Source organism: Impatiens glandulifera, chromosome 7 (genome assembly GCF_907164915.1).
Source record: "Impatiens glandulifera chromosome 7, dImpGla2.1, whole genome shotgun sequence".
In the NCBI taxonomy this organism is placed as follows: domain Eukaryota; kingdom Viridiplantae; phylum Streptophyta; class Magnoliopsida; order Ericales; family Balsaminaceae; genus Impatiens; species Impatiens glandulifera.
In genome coordinates, this window is record NC_061868.1 from 44,026,432 (window position 1) to 44,048,364 (window position 21,933).

General features: G+C 30.8%; 4 protein-coding genes across 4 annotated transcripts; 3 read left to right on the forward strand and 1 right to left on the reverse strand.

The window, feature by feature from the left end:
- Positions 1-1,370: 1,370 nt before the first annotated feature.
- On the forward strand, positions 1,371-3,337 carry LOC124944859 (glucan endo-1,3-beta-glucosidase 8-like). The gene is made up of 2 exons (XM_047485205.1): positions 1,371-1,954; positions 2,038-3,337. The coding sequence occupies exons 1-2, from the start codon at positions 1,617-1,619 to the stop codon at positions 3,152-3,154; spliced, it is 1,455 nt and encodes a 484-aa protein (XP_047341161.1). The 5' UTR covers positions 1,371-1,616; the 3' UTR covers positions 3,155-3,337.
- Positions 3,241-4,932, reverse strand: LOC124944860 (thioredoxin-like 1-2, chloroplastic). Its single transcript, XM_047485207.1, has 4 exons — positions 4,447-4,932; positions 4,196-4,375; positions 3,936-4,100; positions 3,241-3,854 (listed from the first exon to the last, which is right to left on the reverse strand). Exons 1-4 carry the CDS (start codon positions 4,711-4,713, stop codon positions 3,567-3,569), a joined length of 900 nt encoding a protein of 299 aa, XP_047341163.1. The 5' UTR covers positions 4,714-4,932; the 3' UTR covers positions 3,241-3,566.
- A 3,633-nt stretch (positions 4,933-8,565) lies between these two features.
- On the forward strand, positions 8,566-11,427 carry LOC124945560. Its single transcript, XM_047486014.1, has 7 exons — positions 8,566-8,718; positions 9,601-9,691; positions 9,797-9,859; positions 9,938-9,985; positions 10,076-10,129; positions 10,939-10,996; positions 11,079-11,427. Exons 2-7 carry the CDS (start codon positions 9,614-9,616, stop codon positions 11,117-11,119), a joined length of 342 nt encoding a protein of 113 aa, XP_047341970.1. The 5' UTR covers positions 8,566-8,718; positions 9,601-9,613; the 3' UTR covers positions 11,120-11,427.
- Positions 11,428-12,719: 1,292 nt separating this feature from the next.
- Positions 12,720-16,581, forward strand: LOC124944987 (eukaryotic translation initiation factor 2A). The gene is made up of 14 exons (XM_047485342.1): positions 12,720-12,845; positions 13,223-13,282; positions 13,367-13,721; positions 13,803-13,989; positions 14,372-14,603; positions 14,711-14,779; positions 14,882-14,986; positions 15,203-15,243; positions 15,386-15,519; positions 15,609-15,672; positions 15,770-15,866; positions 15,947-16,071; positions 16,178-16,200; positions 16,295-16,581. The coding sequence occupies exons 2-14, from the start codon at positions 13,237-13,239 to the stop codon at positions 16,377-16,379; spliced, it is 1,563 nt and encodes a 520-aa protein (XP_047341298.1). The 5' UTR covers positions 12,720-12,845; positions 13,223-13,236; the 3' UTR covers positions 16,380-16,581.
- Positions 16,582-21,933: the final 5,352 nt, after the last annotated feature.

A 21,933-nucleotide genomic window follows, 5' to 3' on the forward strand; every position in this document is an offset into this window, starting at 1 on the left:
GTTATAGAAAAAGTATTTTTTTGACGTATAGCGAAAAATTATGATAAAATTTTAAATAATGCTAGTCACTTTTTATTTTCACAATATTTTATTAGCTTAGAAAAAAAAATTATAATTGTGACTTTTAATAAGAATTTATCTTAAGATAACTTTCAATTTATTTATTTTTCACTAAAGACATAAGAATCTATCTCTTATGGATTTAGTGTAAATAGACTATCTATTAGAAAATTTTCAACTAGTTTTCAGTTCACAATTAAAAAAAAAAATGCTTTGATGTGGTTTTTGAGATAAAAACAAAATTTTACCCTTTTTGTTTGTATTTTTTTTACTATTACTAGTGTATCTCTTTGTCTCAACAATGTGTATGTGCACCTCTAAATAATTATTTTATGCTCATTCATTGGTGATATAGTTATTCAAATTTACATATATTAAAAGTCACAAAATGTAACTGTTTCAAATTACTTATTACAATACATTCTCTATTATTTATTTATTTTTTTTTTCAAACTTTTTAAAAGAAGTAAATTTGACTAAAGAATAGATTATCTATCAGTTTTTTTTAAAACCTATTATACTAATTTTTTTAAAACAGCTTGGACTTTAATTTTTACATTTTTCTTATATTTTGCTATTGTATAAAGTTTATAAATAGAAACTTTGCAAAAGAAAGTAAATATAAAGAGTTGTCTATTTTGAGTTTTTTCTAAATATATTATCTTTTTTTTAATGAAAAGGTAATATATAAGAGGAAAAGTTAATGTATTTAAGTTATTTTAATTAAATATTATTTAATATTCAATAAAATAAATAATAATAATAATTCTACTCAATACTTTTATACACTTTTTATTATTATAATTTATATCTACTTTTTCATTTTTATTCTCAAACTATACCTTTCAATTTTATAAATATATAATATAATTAAAATAAAAATTAACTAAAATATTATACGTTAAAATAAACTAAATTGTTAAAATATAATAAAAATTTTATATATTTTATTTGAATATATAATATTTAATTTAAATTATTTAATGTAGTGTGAATAGAAATGAAAAAGTGGGTATAATTTGAAAGGAAATATTTAAAATATTAGGTATGATGCAATTAAAGTGGAAAAAGCAATATTACGTTATTTACGGCGTCAGGTTGAGAATTGTCCATTAAATATGAATTTAAATGCATTTAATTTAATTTCCTTCTTTTTATGGAATCATACCGTTGTAGCACCTTCCAAATGAAGCCACTTGTCTCCGTCTCTCTCTTTGTCTGTTTGAATCGAAAAATGTTTTTGTGGACACAAAAGAGAAGTACTATTTGAAATCTGACACTGGATTACCCATCTCCATCAAAACCCTAACCTTTAGATTCTTTTTAAAGATAATCTCCTTTCTCTCTAGATTATACGCGTTTGCCTATTTTCCCTTTTCTGATCTTATTTCCTTGCACGACATATCTACTTCTTCTCACCCAATTGTGGGTACCAAAAATTTCTAAAATTTCGGCCAGGATTCGCCAGATTCACACCAGAGCTTATATAACAGCATTGTTTTCTCTTCCTTTCTCCTCGATTTTACCTGGGTTTGTTTTGATTTTCAGTGATTAAGATGGGGGGTTTTGGGTTTTTAAAGATATTATTGTTAATGAGTATGGTTTGGTTGATTGATGGAACCCTTGATGGGCTTGGCGTGAACTGGGGAACTATGGCGACCCATAAGCTTCCTCCTAAGACAATTGTTCAGATGTTGAAAGATAATGGTATAAACAAGGTGAAGCTGTTTGATGCTGATCAGAGTACAATGAATGCTTTAGCTGATTCAGACCTTGAAGTTATGGTGGCTATCCCCAATGATCAACTTGCTTCTATGAACAGCTATGATCGAGCTAAACAATGGGTCAGCAAGAATGTCACTCGTTACCATTTCACTGGAGGAGTTAACATCAAGTTAGTTCTCTTTTACCCATTTCTAACTATTCATTGTTTAAAATTGAAATCAATGTTTTAAATGAAGTACTGTTCTTACACAGATACGTTGCTGTTGGGAATGAACCGTTTCTGAAATCTTATAACAATTCATTCTTGAATATTACTTTTCCTGCTCTTCAAAACATTCAAAATGCACTTAACGAAGCTGGTTATGGAGATCAAATCAAAGCAACGGTTCCACTTAACGCTGACGTCTATGAATCACCGGCTGGTAACGCAGTTCCATCAGCGGGAAGGTTCAGACCGGATATCAGTGGTCTAATGACACAAATAGTTCAGTTTCTGAGCCAAAATGGAGCGCCTTTTACAGTCAACATTTACCCATTTTTAAGTCTATATGGAAATGATAATTTCCCAGTTGATTATGCATTCTTTGATGGAACCGCCACTCCTGTTCAAGACACCAATGGTATTCTTTACACAAATGTTTTCGACGCGAATTTCGACACTTTAGTTTCGGCTCTGAAATTAGCAGGATTTGGAGAATTGCCAATTTTGGTTGGAGAAGTTGGATGGCCGACAGATGGGGATAAGAATGCGAACAAGAATTTGGCTATGAGATTTTACAATGGGCTTTTACCTAGGTTAGCTGCTAATAAAGGGACACCACTTCGTCCTGGGCATTTACAAGTTTACTTATTTGGACTTCTTGATGAGGATATCAAGAGTATTATGCCGGGGAATTTCGAAAGGCATTGGGGGATTTTTGGGTATGACGGGCAGCCGAAATACAGTTTGGATCTTTCAGGACAGGGGCAGAATACATTTCTGATCGGTGCCAAGGATGTGAAGTATTTACCTGCGAGCTGGTGTGAGTTCAATCCGAACGCTAAGGATTTGAGTAAGCTTGCAGAGAATATCAATTTCGCTTGTACATTTGCGGACTGCACCCCACTTGAATTTGGTTCTTCTTGTAATGGTTTGGATGCAAATGGGAATGCGTCGTATGCGTTTAACGCTTACTATCAGGGTCAGAATCAAGGGGATTTGAGCTGTAATTTTCAAGGTCTCGCGAGAGTAACGTCGCAGAACTTGTCTACTCCGACATGTAATTTCGCTGTTCAGATCGATTATCCTACGTCGAGGACCTCAGGACTCTTTGTTGGAGCTCATTTGGTTACATTCTTTGTCCTGCTTCTGCAGATCTTATTTTTGTAGAAGTCTTTTATATACATTATTTATGGTCATTGATTGACATTTTTCCTTATTTGAAACAACCACCTTCAATTCAATTTTTTCAATTACAGATGACAATCAAAAGCTTATTAATATAAGAAATCTGAAGCATTTCTCATTACAAGCTATAAAAGTGAACAACTTCAGATAAAAGTTTAACAGATATGTATATATTATATAAAGAGGGAGAGATCATAAGCGCCTGCGGACAAGGTCAGTCGCGGTTGCTTAATCGCTTCTTCGTGGTGGAATTTGATTTATACAGACGGCTTGGACTTCAAATATTAATCCAACAACCATTTCTTCACGATAATTGTACACGATATGCATCGATTCTCAATCCATAGGAAACAGGGAGGAGTGTGAAGAGACTATGTACATATGTATAATCAAATCATCTTCCAGATGGAATCAATGATGATGACTTCTCTTCTTCTTGATGATGATGATCATGATGGTATTGTTTGTTTGGTGTTGTATGTATATTAGTATTAGATTCTTCTTCTTCTTGTTGTCTTTCGGAAATTGCAGGAACCTGCTTTGCTGGTGATGGTGTATAGCTGAAGGAAAGATCCCTGTTTGCTGAAAGCGCGATCAAGTCTGCTTCATCCAGACCTTTCACTGGTCCTAAGCTACATCGATCTGGACTGTGTTTGGCTAATGCATCTTTAAACTTCTTTATCTGAAGATATTGATCATGGATTCATGTCTAAGCAAACACATTTACAATTGGAAGAAAGGAGGAAGAAGAAGAAGAACGAACCGTTGAATTGGTGCAGCTAAAGCTACAAAGACGACCTTCTGCGCCACGATAGAATCGAAAAAATGGAAGAACATGAACACTGAGGGAATAACACATGGATTTATGTTCCTCGTAGTTAACTAACATGAATTGCACATCTGGGTTCATCTCTGCCAATCGACATATCTACAAATTGTAGTTAAAAATTTCCAATTATTGTGTAAAAATCAACCCAAAATGGCAAAAACAAGATAAAAAAAAAAAAGCTCTGTTTTTTATACCTTAGGATGAAGAGCTTTGCAGCCGCCACAACCAGGGGAAAAGAAATCAACGACAACCAAATTGTCACCGGCGTTCAATAACGAGTCGACAAGGTCTTGAGCATCTTTCACTTCTTTCATATTTGAATGATGCCCTTTCTCCCACCATGGCGGTGATTTCTTCAATAATCCTACTTTCATCTGTAAATTGAAAAACTATCAGAAAGAAATTGTATAAAAATTGAAACTTGGATGGATGGATGGATGGATACCTGAGAATTAATCACCGGAGAAGAAGGAAACGAATTAACCCGTTTGTGGATAGGATTGATTACAGGGAGTCTTTCGCCGTAGAAAACGCTATCGGACGATGATCCAAGGGAATGAGACCTGACATGATGATGACTCACAGGAGGAAAACGTTGTCGCCCAGAAGAACAAGATGATCCATTTTGTGGGTTGTTAACGATGGAGATGGAGAAGAGTGAGGAGATATTGTTCTTTCCAATTCCACTCATCATCATCATAGTTGCCGCCATGATTACTAACTAATAGCAGATGAAAAGGGTCGATCTAGTTCATGTATTGGTTGTTGATCTGTAAATTGGAAGTGTTTTGATTGATTTTGTTGTCTGTTATTGTTCTTGTGTCCAGAAATTGGGGATACTCAACCCAACCCAACCCAAACCATTGAGGAAAGGGGTGGGAGTTGTTTTCAGGTTGAAATAACAACAGTTGGCATAGATTTGGGAAATGGGTTTTTTTGATCCAACGAAGATAAATATAGTCAAATGTTGAGGAAAGCTAACGTACACATGTTAAAGACGTTCGTGGACGGATAGGATTTGACCTAATCTTAATCGTGTGATCAAGATATGAACACGATGATCAATAATTGAGAATCTGGAGAGAGAGGTTGTCTATTTTTTGAACCGGAAAACAGGGGGCCATAATCAAAACACCACCACCTTTTATTTGATTGGTCAATAGAGGACCAGCTTCAAAATAGGACTTCAAAGAGTCCCATGGCTGGCTCCTCTTTTTCTCATTTTAATTCTATTTTAATATTTTTATGTCGGTAAGGGGACAAATTTTAATTTAATATATATTTGTCCAATTGTTAAATTGATACCAATCTTAACTATGTAAAGAAGTCATTGTTAACTTATTATCTACAAGCAAAAGATAAATGTCACTAACTAATTATCGAATTTTAACGAAGTGAAAGGTTTGATTAACGATTTTTTAAAAATTGGTAGTCAAAACCCTCACGGTGAAATTCGTTAATTAATTAATGACATTTATCTTTTATTTATTTATTATTAAATTACACGTATATAATAAATTAATGACGTTTGAAACTGTTAAACAAAACTTCATTTTGTATAACTTTAACCGTAAATAACCCCTTATGATGTTTAAAAGAATACGTCTAAAATCATCCTAATAAGATTTAGTTTGACAATTCGGTGTATATAATAATAATAAAAAAAGTTGAATCGGAGATGTCATTGCAAATTGTTTTTTTTTCTTCCTAAAAGGCATTCTTGGTATTGGTCTTAAGTTTTGCTTGTAATAATAATAATAAAATGCTTAATGTGGGATTGTTTGGCCAACCTTAATTTGGGTCATTTAAAGAAAATTGAGTCATTCAAATATCCTTTAGATGAAAAACTAAATTATTTGGATCAAATTATTAAAATATTTTTTATATTTCATATTCAAAATTAATGAATATTTTGGTTTTATCTAAGTGAATCATTTTTCTCTTTAAGTAATTTTTTGGTGTTGCATGATATTTAGATAAAATATGGAGTAGAATTCAAAATAATGAACAAGTAATGTGAACACAAAAAAAAATGTTTTTTTTTTATCAATGTAGAAAGATGTTTTCAAGGAAAAAATAATATTTCATGAATTTATAAAAGATGTCATTCTAGACATAAGTTGAAACTGTTAGAACAATTATTATTTTCATGTGAGCATAATAGTCACATGGCATGAGAATCATTTTGTTAATGTAAATTCCATTTGTGTGTTGTTAATGGACAAACTGCAAATCTTAACTCCCACGATCTAGCTAGTTGAAAAACAAAATCGAATATTTTGACAAAGACAACACTAATCCTCCAAACCGACACGTGAGAATTGATGAACCCTAAACGACTACTAGATCAATAAATTCAATATTAATCGATATCAAAATTAATAAACTTAGTCTTAATCACCTTTGAATTATGTTTACAAGTGTGGGCTACGGTTGAATCCTCCTAAAGCCTCGTGAAAAAATTTCAAATCTGATAATTATTTAGTTTTGATTTTTTTTTTTTTTTTTTACTTACCCAATTATTATTTTTTAATGCAATAATTACAAAAATTAGAAGTTACAACAATACTATTAGTCTAAGTAGTCATCTCTTAACAAAAAAATGTAATTACTTTTATTTTTGTTAGGATAATTTGTTATTATTTATAATATATAGTTTAAAAATTATATTTTAGATTAATTATAATTATATATTATTACATATAAACATAACCTTTTGATGTAATTATAATTATATATTATTACAACATTAAACTGCACCATAAGCTAGTTTTATTTGAACAACAAATAATAGTACAAAACTATATATTCAGCTACAATAAAACTTAATATAGTAAAACACAAATTGAAAAAAAATATTATTTTAAAATATAGTCAATTTTATTTATTTATTTCTGATTTGTATAATTTTATTGTCAGATTTCTAATTTGCACAAGACACATAAATAATAATAAAATATTTAAATAGAACCAATATTTTAGTCTAATGGCAAAAAAGACCTATAATACTCAAACTTTAAAAAGTTTCACCACAATAAAAATAGAGTGTATAATAATTGTGAGAATTCATTTAAATTAAAGTGAGACGTAATAACAGAAAAAATCATATGTTAATTCTTTTTAAGAATAAACTCTAATTGAAAATAATAGTTAATTGATAAAGTTATAAAATAAACTCATCAAAAATAATAATAATTAATTGGATATATATTAGAAACAAAACAAATCATAATTCAACCAATTTTAATTAGGATAACCACCCTTGGATTGGGTAATTTTAAAATAAATTCGAATCCTGTTTTACTATGTTAGTTAAATTCAACCAAGATATGATTAAGCCCAGTTCATTTTTTTTTATTACTTATCAAACATTTATTATTTATATATTAAAATCTTGAAAAGTAAATATAGATTAATTTTTAAAACACATTTTAAATAAATTAAGTAAGAAAAAATATTAGTATAATAATAAATTCAAACAAATAAAACTTATTAAATACAAATATACAAATTAAGTTGATATATTTATTTAATCGTAACATTAACTAATATATTGAGTTACACAAGATTTGGGTGAGGTATTTATATATCTTAATATATATATATATATTGATTTAAGAAGAACTAACATATAACATATGCACCTCTCCGTTTTCATTCAAAGTATTTATGACGGAATTGAATTCGTACAAATTCGACAATATAATAGTTAATCAAATATTTTTGGAATAGGGTAAGAAGAACGAGAATGGACTTATTAAACAAATTAGGGTAAGAAGTTTTACTTGTACAAACGGATACAAATATAAATAAAATAATAATATGTATTCAATGTTTAAAATTCTTAATAAATTACGAACAAATATAATATATGAAAATAAAAAATAGAACACTCTCAATCCACATTTTATTCATTTCGGTAAAACAATTTATATTCTCACATATTTCATCATATATTTTTTTTCCGAATAAACCTCTCATCTTATGACCTTACAGTTTCATTTTGGTAATCAAAATTTTGATTAATATTTTTAACATTTAATATCGTAATCTCACACTTTGGTCAATCAAATATGAATCTGTACTTGTTTTTGTTAGGTTGCAAGTTCGAAATATACCTATAACATTTTTAATTTAATTTTTAATCGTTTTAAGTTTATGAGTAGGTCAACCCACAATCCAACTCAAATATTCATTTACTCTCACATATATATCCAAATTAACCACAACTCTCAACTCGATAATTCGAACACTTTTAAAATTAAACATCATTATATATATGATTGTCTTCGAACACTTTTAAAATTAAACATCATTATATATATAATTGTCTGCTACAGAATTTTTTATGTTCATATTTTACCCTTCCTTCAGGTGAGAGGGAACATAGAGGATCGGTAGAAGATACTAATAGCTTAATATCGATTTAAAAGTTCAAACTTAGTTTTAATTGATATTTATCTAAATAATCTACCAATATTTTTTATTTTGTATATTATTAATATATACCTTATTCTATCATTTTATTTTTATGAAGTTTAGGAGTAAATTTTGGTGTTTTAATCCTTCAATTATGAAGATGAAGAGTAATTAACACCCATATTTATCTCTCAAAAAAATTCCATCTTCATTTCACTTAGCCTCAATCGTATCACTCTTCTCTTTCTCTCTCTAACAGAGGTCGAAGTTGGAGGTGGCTGAAAGTTCCTTTTCATTGGTAAGTTAATAATATCTGTCAAACCTTGTATTGATCAATCTCTCCTTTATTCATGTCGTTCCATTTGTTAACCGAGGACGAAGAAATGTATAAATAGACGACTGGTTTCTCCGATAGATCCGTCTCTGGATCAACCATTCTGAACTAGATCTTACTTTGAAATGAAAGAAAATTTCAATAATGTTTACTAGATCTGTTCATATTTTCATTATTTTGACATATACAGCGTTGATTTGCGGACATCCTAAAATTTCCCTGGTTTTTCTGCCTTTTATCTTCATTTTAGTTTACCGAACTTGGAGAACTACATCGGACAACGTAATTACGGAATTTGAAGTCCTGTTGATTGTTTTATTAAGGATATTGAACTGTGTGTTGTTTAATTCTATTTAGTTGTTGATCTTTTGGCATTAGTTTGCTAAGAAGTAAGAGGCTAGTTGATTATTCCATAGAGATTGTTTAGGGCCATTCATGTGCTAAAACTTCCCTTGAAAATCACAAAAAGGCCTTGAAAGTCAAAAGCTTTCTTTAGACTCAGGAAAAGCTATACACTAAAGGAGAATGTTTTGTTGACATCAATTTGAATTAAGATTTCATGAAGGCTACAATCCAAGGATCTTCCATTTGATAGTTCTCGTATCTTTTCCTGAACCTGCTCACTGGGGCTTACATATATTCTTGAACAGCCTTTCATTTCTGTTTCTTTAGTAGCTATAGGCTATGATGAACATACAAATTATTACATCAATTAGTAATGATAGTTTGGTATAGCTGTGAGGCTTCCTAGCAGTTATTGCTTAAGGGGTTGCATAGTTAATCTTTTCTTATCTAGCAAAGATATCATGGGGAACTAAAGTTATTTATTATCATTCTATACTGCAGAAATCAAATCAACATGTCTGGCATTGAGGATGTTGAACAACCTGAGCATGTAGACGAATCAGAAAAGTGCATGCCATCAGCCAAACAGGAGGTTGCTATCATACTTTAAGATATCTCAAATTCTTACATCTTGGAGTAGTTTATTTTTTATTTTGTTTCTGAAAAATTGAAAGAATTTCCTCCTGGTATCATGTAGGAAGAAACTGTTAAGAAGAAATATGGAGGGATTATGCCCAGGAAACCACCTCTTATTTCAAAGGTAACATTGTTAACATAATGAAACGTCAAAATATTAGTCTTCAGGTTGAGCGTGTTTTCAGTCTGCTTCTTGATTCAGGATCACGAACGTGCATACTTTGACTCTGCTGACTGGGCTCTAGGGAAGGTAAATTTATTTGTCATACAAACTTATTGGTTTTAGTCTTTTAGAGTTTTATTTAGTGAATGCCTTATGTTAATTGGACACTTTTAACAGCAAGGAGCGGATAAGCCCAAAGGACCACTTGAAGCACTTCGACCTAAACTACAGGTAGTAGTAATACTAGTTACTATTAGTTTCAAATTAATTTTCACATGTTTTGATATTTATTTTATGATTCTTTTTAGGGTCCTTGAATTTGTTTGTGGTGCATAAATTTGAATGCTAATGTGTTATCTGCTATAGTTGTTGAATCAATGAGTATTAGCTTGGTAATTGTTGTTGGTATCACTCAATACAAGTTAATCTCTTACATTAGTTGTTAACTTAAGAAGTTTAATTTCCATGACATCTTGTGCTCCGTTTGTCTGTCCTTTCTCCACAAGAGAAGGTGTTAGGGTGCATTTGTTAAAACTGGAATTTAGTTCTGAATGTTGAATACTAAATTTCAATTGCCTAATTGTGTAAGTGTAGAGAAAATAAATGATTAATAAACCATATGAAAGTATATCTCGTATATAGGTTGGTTTGATCAAATGGATTATTTTACCTTTCTAGTGACGCAATTTGATAAATTTCTAGTGAAGTAATTCATTGTTTATTGAATTATGCTAGATTTTCAATTTAATTTTTTTAGCTTAATTTTGTTTGTAATAACAATTATACAGTGAACTTAATTCAAATGTGCACTTAATTATTTGGATTAGTTAACATACTATTTGAAGTTTGAACTCATCCCTAACCACCTATCATGAGAATGAATAGCTAAGATTTTAGAAATGACTCCATTTGATAAGGTTTTCATAGTAAGAAGATAATGTCATTATTGTCAATTAAAAGTTTTTACAATAATGGTCGTTATAGTATGTATATTTCTAACAAATAATGATTTTATTCTTTTGTTATCTTGTGCTGTATAGCCAACACAACAGCAAACACGATATCGGAAATCTCCTTGTGGTCCTGCTGATGATGAAGGTATAGACAAAAAGATTTTGGACACTATAATTTTTTGTATGATAATTTTCATAACACGCTTGTTTTGTTTTGACTTTCACAGGAGGGAACGCAACAGCAGAAGATACACCCGCAACCGAATGAGGACATGTCTTTATAAAGGCATCTATTTTGGTTGTGATGTTATCTAAGGGTGGTTGGTTATTATGATTCCAAATTTGCAGTCAGTAATGTTTTTCGGTTCGCACAATAAAGAAAATAAAATAATTTGAATTTTTTTTGGTTATATTTACTCATTCCTCATAATTGGGTGGCATATTTCCTTATGGGTCTGCTGTGAACCAAGTGCTCCGAGATTGAAATGAAAAAAAAAAAATCCAAACATCTGTCTTTCTTTCTACTAGGCATGATTTGCTGGTAGTTTTTGAGAAAAAAGTATATGATTCTGTGTTTTTTTTTTTGTCTATGCTATTGATGAATGATTTGTGTAATGTACCACCAATTCATAGGTTATCTGCATTCGATTATTAAGAGTCTAATTCCTTTCAAGATGAGTTTTTATTGGAAAATATTTATTTCATTTGAAATAGAAACCAAATGCCTGTCAGTATGGAGCATAGAATGTAAATCTAATAATAATATTTCATATTTGTGGTAGCTAGACTAGAGCAAGTTTTATTATACAATCATCTGATCAAGGCTTATGTTTGTTTGTTCTTAATTTGTATTTTTTGAAAGAAAAAAATATCTTAGGACACTTTCCACAGGTTATTGAAAGTTATCTATTCTCACTTCTTCCAAATATCTGTTATGATTGATGAAAAAACTGATTATTTGGGTAGACTGAACAAAATGATAATTTTAAGATGCCAAAGATTTTTTTTTTTATTAAAACTTCATGATGGGAAGTGGCAAAAGGATTTTGCTTGAGCTTCATTTTTTCAATATTAGCTTCCAAAATATCATAATTCTAAGGCCAGATTTCAATAAATTTACATTTGAAGTATTGTGCCAAAGTATTGCATTTCAATAATCTTCGAGATGACTTTACATAAAAGACAACTCTTCAAAATCCATGCTTAAATCATATGTATATAATGTTTAAATCACTTTAAGTTAGAGTGCAGAGTTTATGATCGTGACTCGTTTCTTTTCTAACTTATTTTGTTCGTTCGATCTTGTTTAATTGGATTGAATTTGTTATTTCAAATTTTTATATTCAGATAAAACTCTTATTTTTATTTTTTTTGTGTAGTTTATTACAAACCCACCAATTGTCTTAACAATTTTTTCTCGAGTTTTGTCCATTCATTTGTTAGCAGCAAGAAGAGATAAAGTTATGTGATCAGAAATTGTTTCTTTTTATCGAATAAAAAGTTCTCTAATATGTATCATTTCTTATAAATTTTTCCTTATTTTTATCAATATACGTAGATGATAAGTCATTTAATATAATTTTTTTCGACATTATTTACTAACTTGATCGATTTGTTTTTTAAGTCACAATAACAAATTTTACAAATTTTAAGACGGTGGATTCTTCTCTTTTGTAATTATTATAATTTTATTATATTATCTAAAATATAATTTTTTTTTAAAATTTTTAAAATTTTTAAATTATTTATATTTTTTTTATACCTAACTATTTATTTAAACTAATAAAAGAATTAACTTATAAAAACAAAATAAAAAATATGATGATATTTAAGTTTTTGACCTTATGGGCTAATTATTATACCTTTGAGCAAACTGGTTTAGCCCATTTAAGTTTTCCTGCTGTTGTTGCATTCCAATTTACTAACGGGGACCGATCTGAAAAACGGCCGGCGGAAGTTGGGGACACCGAGATTTCTGGTCGGCGACGGCGGCGGTGAGTCTCACCTCTCTCTCAACATCTTCTTGAATACACCTCTCTCTCAACATCTTCTTGAATAGAGATATATCTATTATCCAAGCTCTCTACCGAAGTGTTCATTTCTTCTCAAGCCATCTTTGAAAATGTCACATTCATGCTCGTTTCTGTCTATAATTAGAAATTCAGTTTTGTAAATTTGGATTCATTTTAGTGGGTTTTGAATTTGATCAGTAGAAGTGAAAGTAGGAGCTTTCAGAAACTAGGTTTCCACATTTACAATCTTTAGTGTGATCATCCTCTGTTGTTGAACAAAGATAAGATCTTTAACCATTCCCAGAAGAAGTCATTTAATTACTATTCTAGGGGTGTTTACTTCAGTTGTTGATTTACAGATAATCTAAAGAAGATGACAGCCACAGGACCAGGACCCTCCCCGTCTTTGGAGATCTTAGGTAAATATTTTTTCACAAACTATGCACTTATATATATAATTTGTTGCTTATTTAATATGTCTTCTTGCTATTTCTTCTGTCCAGTCAGAACACCTGATGAATTTTCACTGTGGAATAGACTTCCTTTCAGTAATAATCAACCAAATGTCAAGACTGAGAAAGTTCCTTGCAGCAGCACCATGTTCAGTGAGGATGGATCTAAACTGTTGGTGGTAAAACCAGATTCTCGTATCAGCATCCAAGACTGCAAGACCTTGAAAGAAATCAAATCCTTTGAAGTCCCCAATCTTCTAGGGTACACCTTATCGCCATGTGGGACTTATCTTCAGACCTTTCAGAAAGCCTCTACCCCACAGGAGAAAAATGTTACCCTGTGGAAAGTGGAGAATGGTGTTTCAGTTTATCAACATTTTCAAAAGAACATGAACAAAACCACCTGGTATGAAACGAAGTGCCCCCCCAATCTTTTATTTTAAGTGGAATTCTTCTTTTTATGATATTTTTATTTTTGTGACTTCAGGCCTGTAATTCGTTTTTGTTCTGATGAATCTGTTGCGTGTCGAATGGCAACAAATGAGGTTCAGTTTTTTGATGGAGCCGATTTCTCTAAGGGAATTGTGCATAGGCTTAGAGTTCCTGGAGTTGCTGCTGTTGAATTATCAAAGTCCCCTGGATCCCATGTGGCAGTTTATGTTCCAGAATCTAAGGTACATATAATGAAGGAAGTTTGTTTAATGGAAATGTGAAATGACCTCTCTTTTTTCCCCCTGAACTAAGATCAGGACGATAATACAAATAAAAGGACCCTGTTAGGAAGAAATCTATGCTACCAAATCTTTTTGCTTTCTTTCTGGTGGCATTTCTGTATTTATATGTATGTCTTGATGTAAAGATAGGAAACAAAGACAAAAAAAGCCCTTGAACATTGACAAAAAAGGACTAATAAGTCTCTTAACCTTATAAAAGGTACAGATCAACTGAAAGTTATTATAAGAGGCACATATTTCAATAGTTGACTAATGCGATTCAAACCTAATAGAACCTTTGACCTAATTACCTGTTGAATAACTGACTGAATGTTGTTTGCAGGGCGTTCCAGCCAGTGTCCAGATATTCCCTTCTGGAAATTCTGGAAGTCAACCAGTTGCTCGTCGGAGCTTCTTCCGATGCTCGTCAATACAACTGATTTGGAACACTGGTTCAACTGGGCTTCTTGTTGTGGTCCAGTCAGATGTTGACAAAACCAATCAAAATTATTATGGTGAAACAAAACTAAACTACTTGACAACTGATGGCGCTCATGAAGGAATTGTGCCTCTTCGTATGTTTTGTTATCATATTATTAGAGACTTTCCTATTTCAGAAACCCGATATGTGCAGTTGGTGGATATATTACTAGCAAACTTTAATGGCTGAAGGTCTTGACAGGTAAAGAAGGGCCTGTCCATGATGTTCAGTGGTCAAATTCTGGTAACGAATTTGCTGTTGTTTATGGATGTATCCTTCTATCATTATAGCTTAAATTGTGATATTTTTGTCTTGTTGTCAATCATCTCTACTTTGATATGCAATTTGTCACTGATCCTTAACAAAGCTTAGCGTTGCCTGATGCTGCTGCTACATTATTTGACAAGAAGTGCAAGCCTCTACTTGAGCTAGGAACAGGACCTTACAATACTATTAGAATGAATCCGAAAGGGAAGTGTATCCTTATTTTTCCGTTTATTTATTTATTTATAAATCTGGATGTAGAACAAATGGATGTTGCATTATCATAGGGTGCAAAATGCAGCTTTACAATATTTTCTGAAATTAGTCTCTATGATGTTCAATAGAGTGTTTCTCTATTATGTGATTGATTTTTTAATAGTCTCTATGATGTTCAATAAGTTAATTGTTAACCTTAATAATGTTGGCCAGTTTTATGTTTGGCTGGGTTTGGAAACTTGCCTGGTTATATGGTAAGTCAATTATATTTTATGGAATTGTGTTGCTTGTGTACTAGTGTTTCCTTATTCTTGAGGTTAATTTGAGTTAATCATGAAAGTTGTGTTTGGTTCCAAATAACATTATGTTGTTTCATAATAATAATGTATTTTTAAGGCCTTTTGGGACTATGAAGAGAAAAAGAAACTTCTGGATACAAAGGCGGAATTATCAGTAACGAGTGAATGGTCACCGGATGGGCTTTATTTTATGACTGCTACTACTGCTCCTAGACTACAAGTTGACAATGGGTATGTATAGAATCTTTCTTCCCCGTGTTTTTTTTTCTTTCCCTTTTTGCCCTCATCCTGCAAATCTTACATGATAAGATTGTTTCCAGGATTAAGATCTTTCACCATAATGGATCATTGTTCTTCAAGAAGATGTTTGACAAATTGTATCAGGTGAGTTGTTTTGATCTATTGTTGTCCGTCTGTCTGTATTGGTAATTCTTGAAAAGTCGAAACAATTCACAATCCTCCTGTCGAAAATTTTGAGTAGGTTGAGTGGAAACCAGAATCTCCAGACAGGTTTGGTGAAATTGCGGAACTGGTGAAGTCCTTTGAATCTTTGAAAACGGAAGAAACAAAGAGTCAAGGTTTGTTTGTTTTTATCAAACCTAAATACTGAATAATTTTGAGAATAAATGTCTCTAAAACAGTTAAGAGTGATCCTCAGGAGGACAAGCTTCGAAAGGCGGTTCCTCCATAAAAAAGGCTGTTGCTGCTACAACCACCACGGTACAGAAGCCTGCTGCTTATCGTCCCCCTCATGCTAAACTGTTAGATGCTGTTCAATCTGAGGTATTATGTAAAAACTAATTTGTCAAATGCTATCATCGAGTTTTCATCTATTATTATTAATGTGGGTGTTTGCTTTCTTGCTTGCTTGGTTTCGACGAATACACAGTTATTTGGAGTTGGTCCGTCACAGTAAGTAAAATTATTCTCATATTGCCCAACTTTTTGTATGTCGATTTGAATTTCATCAATTGATTATTCTGATAATGCAATGGTGATCATTTAGGGAAATGAGCAAGACTGCATTGAGAAATAAGAAGAAAAGAGAGAAGCAAAAAGAGAAGAAGGCTGCTGAGGGGTCTGCTCCATGATATGGCCTTGGTTTGAAGTTTTGGGACTCTACTTTCTTTTTTCACATACTTTTACTGATTTGATGTTCTTTTCTCAAGCATGATTTAATTTTGATGTCTTCTTTTATGGGGATTAGGTATGAATACTAAATAAAATGTTTGTAATTTTTTAAGTAATTGTGATATTTCAATCATTTATGAGCATTTTTTAAGTAGCTAGTTATGAAGTTTAGTCTTTAGTGTGATATTTTTGATTTATCAGTATTAATTAAAAAAATTATTTTGTTTTGTTTGAATTTAGAAAGTTTAGTCATAACCTTTCATTATAACTTAATAACTTAAGTGAAATCAAATCATTGATACTCCGTATTATGATTAGTTATAAAATATAAATGAGAAAACAATTTGTTTTTAATTTTATCATTGTGAATTTAATGTTGGAATGAAGTTGTTTTTTATTTCCTCCAGATTAATTTGTTCAATTATGATAGTTTGTATTAAGATTGAGCAAAGAATAGTTCAATTAGTTATAGATAATATAAGTTTATTTTATATATTTAAATGAAAATTATGTTAAATAATAATAAATTAAAATATTAAGTTTATTTTATAATATAATATTAATATTATCACAATTTATCTTATTTTATATTATACTTTCAATATATTAGATTCATTATATATGAATTTTTAAAGACATTAGAGTTTAAAAATAAACATCAAAGAAACATTTTAAAAATATTTTTGTAAAAATATACTAAAAATATTTAAAATGTATTTTCTAATTTTTAGGGATTTTTAGAAAATAATTTGGAGTCAAAATTATAAAAATAATTTTGGATTTTTAAAAGTGGAACCAAACAAACCTTATGACCGGAGTCCTAAGGTCCGGGTTCGATTTTATTGGTCGGGGTCCGGAGACCCTCGGCATGGGCTTGGGAGCTCTCGGTCAAGGTTCTAAGGACGCTCGATCCTTAGCTGATCTTACTAGTCTAGGTTTTAAAAACATATCGGGCATAGACTAGCATGGGGCTAGGTTTCTCAAGCATGGACCTGGGAGCTCTAGGTCCTAGGTCCAAATTTTACCGGTCCTATGTAAGAATTCTCGGTCCTAGCTCAAGAACAACGGTCTTAGGTCTCGATCTTAACTCAAGAACATCGGTCCTTGGTCTCGGTCCTAGGTCGATTTTCTCGGTCCTTGGTCTCGGTCTCCTCGGTCGGATCTCTCGATCCTAGACTCACAAGTCTCGGTCCTTAAGAACACAAGAATTCATTTTTTTAAATTAGTTTTTTTAGCTCTGATTCTTTGATCCAAGAGCTTTGATAACTTCACAAAGCTCCTAGGAACATGTTGATCATCATCTAAAGGTATGGATCGACCTCCATGATGATCAATTTGTTCAAAACAGTTTTTGATCAAAAATCGAGTTTTTGATTTAAGGCTGTTTTGAAGTGAAAGGAGCTATCCAATAGCTTCCTTATAACACATATACTTGATTGGTACCAAAACAAGAACACTAGCGGTTCATTTTGACCAATTCAAAAAAAAATTGATTTTGACCAAACATGATCGGGATGGATCAAACATGATCTAAATGGTTGCCCAACATCATTACAATCATGTTGGGAAGCTTTCTTGGTTGTGATTCGATCGAATTAACCCAATAACAGCAAACTGATTTTTTTTTTTATTTTGAAAATTCAAATTTGAGTTTTTGTTTGTTAGATTGATTCATCGATTCTATCATATTCATATAGTTTATAAATGATCCAAGGATCAATATTCAATCATAAAATCATATAAACAACAAGCATACAATCTTTTGTAATTTGAAATATAAAATTTCAAATTCAAACTGTGAATATGAATTTGAGGATGATTGTAACCTTACCAAGGATTGGAGAACACTCTTTGATACTTAGGGAAGCTTTCTGGATGCACAGATTCAAGTTTGAAGCCTTAAACGAAAAATTCAAAAAATCCAAAGTTTTGAAGATTTATTGACGGATTTTGATTTTTCTTGATTTGAGGCTTCTGTGTTGGTTGGTTCTCTTCGGATTGACCTTAGGGGAGGTATTTATACTGTCCCAAGGTCGGTTGAAGCACCTAGTGGCTTGAATCAGCCAAAACCATTAATGACTTTTGGTTGTTCTTGACAAGTCGTCGCCAGAATATGGTGATTCATCCCTATTTTGATAGGGAAAAATGATCACTATCGTAAGGATGATCATTTCAGGCTTTAAATGAGCTGAAATAGTTGACTAACTATGGAGTTCCAAGTTGATAAAATCATCCACGGATCTTCATGTCTATCTACTCGGCGGTCGCGATGAAGATGAAGGTGGCGCTCAAAACGACGTCGTTTTGAGCGCTATTAGTTCTGTTGGCGTTCCGTGTGCGCTCCTGCTTGGCTACAACCGGTTATGTGGAAGCGCTTAGAGTTTCAGATGAGGACAATTGTTCATTTGATGGACGCAGCTCCTGTTGCAACAAATCTATTTGTTTTTTCTATACCCGATTATATATATATATATAAATATATATATATATATATATATATATATATATACTTATTGAAAAAGGTTAAAACAATTTCATTAAATCCCAAAAGTGGGAGGGTCAAGAATCAAAACTAGACAAACCCTATCTATGGTTAAATGATGACAATCAAACGATCCTAAAGAACCTAATTAGTAGGAATCAAACATACGAGAAACATAAATTACAAACAATGATTATAAATTGTATCGAATCATAATTATCCCAATCAGGATTTTTATTTTCATACCAATCTGATGTTTCAACAAGTTTTCTTCCTCTTCACTTGTCATTTTGATTTTTTTTTCTTTATATGAATCCGTTCTGATTTGATAGAAAGAATTATTCTTCAGGATTTCGGGGCTCTTAACTTTGTTGTTCTCAACTTGAATTTCGATATTATTGTCTTTATTTCATTCAGATTCAGCTTTAGAATCCTCCAAAACTTTGAATTACTCTATATCAACCTTGAAATTCTATTTTTTCTCTTGATTAGCATGAGTATCTTCCTCTCTGTTTTCATCGGCAACTACTTCAACTTGATTTGATTGAGATTCCTCAATTATCTCTTCAACATGATTAGGTTGAGGTTCCACCTCCTTCGTAATGATTTTTTCTTGTATATAATTTTCTTTATCTTCTGTTTCATATTCTTTAATCACATTTTTCTCTTTGATAATAAGCATCTTTGTTTCATTTTCCTGCAACTTTACTTTTTGTCCTTTATGAATTTTTCTGATTTTCTTCCTTAGTCAAATCACAATTTGGACTTGCATGTTGGAAGGTGTTGCAGAAAGTGCATCTATATGGTCTTCACTCATAAATGATTTCCATGACAATAGGTTTTCCTTTTCTATCTATTATTGTCATACTATTCGGTAGTGCGTTTCTAGAATGCACTTCAATTCTAATTCTAGCAATTGATAGGTGTTCTCATCTTTCTTCAGTAATTGAGTCCATGTATAATGATGTACCAAATAAACCTGCAAATTGACTTAGAGTTTCTACATTATACATGTGTGCATGGTATTCCAAAGTTTGAACAATATCTGAGCTATTTCCTTAGGTTTGCTTAATAAGTTCAAATCTTCCGACCATCTTTCCAACTTAATGCAATTGGATTCAATATATATATGTATGCCAATTCTTTAGAATTTCATCCAAATTTGATCTCATCTTAAATTTCAGAAATTAGAGATCATGTACATTTGCTGAAATTTTCTCCAGTACATTTTCCTCTTATTATTACTTCATAAATGTTTCTTTAGTGACTATGAAAGAAACTATATTCTTTCCTATGTAATTTCCCACCACTACATTTTCCTATTCCCTAACACAATTTTCTTCTACTACAACAGACAATTTAAATTTAAAATGAGAATTCAGTACCTCCACTTTTGTCTATACATTGACCAAGTAAATTTTTTCTTTGTATGCATGATCTTCAGCCTTTTTCCCAATATTGTTTTTCTAGACTTCATTGACTTTACATGTAGAATTACTTCTTATAGTCTAAGTATTCGATTTAGGAGAATTCATTAACTCCCTCATGTTGCAACAAATCACTTTACTATTACTTCATATTCATCATTTTTGAGTAAATTCTAGTATTGGAGGTATTGAATATTAAGCTGGACTGTTGTGCTTTGTATTTTCTCCCTGCTAAATACAATCTCTCCTTTCTTAGCATGCATCAAGAGTTTGATGATTTAGTTTTAAGTCCAAATAAATTGGTCATTTGATTATACCATATCATCCAAACTCCTCATTTTCTTCTCCTTGATCCCTGCATTATTTTCTAAAAGCTTTTGGCAGCAATTGGGTCTTTGCTAATTTCCTGTATTTTTTCTTTAATAACCTCTTCAGCTATTTTGTTCATTTCTTTCTCTATAGTTTCTTTGACTCATTTAAGAACAAAATCCTGCACTTCTTTGACCTTGTTGTTTTTCCTTTTACCCATATTCCATTAAGACTTCAAAACATGAGATTAAAGTCAGAACAATAATCTTGAAACGACCTTATTCAAACCCTTGACGATTTTTCCCCGATGTGCCAAACGTGCCGACGATCGTTACTTTGACCACGTTTCCTGTAATTGACGACAAAATCAACTAAATCGCGCGACCGAACAACTGTGCCAAACGTGCCGAATGTACCGACGATATTGATTCCAACCATATATATTTAAAACCTTAAGGGTTTATTTGAAATTGATTTTTCTTTTACCTTTTTAACTTTAAATTTGATATTTTTCCATACACAAAATATTAAAATAAATATGTCAAATATTTTACCAATTTATTTTAATTTCTTTTTTGTTGTATATTTTTAAAATTTAAATAATTAATTCTTTTTGGTGAATTGGATACAAAATTCACTCTTAATTATCATTTTTGTCCTTTAATTTTTCTAAAACTATTTGGAGATATTATGGGTACAATATTTATCCCAAATATTTTTATTTATTTTTGGCCTTAACTCTTAATTAATTTGAACACATTAATTAATTCTAATTAATTATTTTAAATATGTTTTTTGGTACGTGATTAATTACTTTGATCTTATTTATTTAAAATGATTCAAAACAATTATTTTATTATTATAAATTAGAGGGTATATTTTTAGTACTTACAATAAAATAGTACATTATTAACAAAAAAAAATTTACTAGTTATATATAAAAAAAATCTCATTTATATAAATTAACATTTGAAAAAAAAATTTTTTTTAATAATTTTGAATAAAATATTTTTTTTATATTAAAAAAATCATCATATATTAAAAAGAAAGAAAAATAATGAATTATATATACATTAATAAATTAACGCATTAATAAAAAACATCTTAAACTATTAACTATAATATATATAATACCAACTGTTAAATTAACATAAATACTTTTACAATATTATAAATAGGTCTAAAAGATTAAAATTAAATCTTGCATTTTTTACATACATACAATTATAATTTATCCCCAAATTTTCCATTCCATTTAATAAAATTAAATAAATATATAACATAATTAATATATTT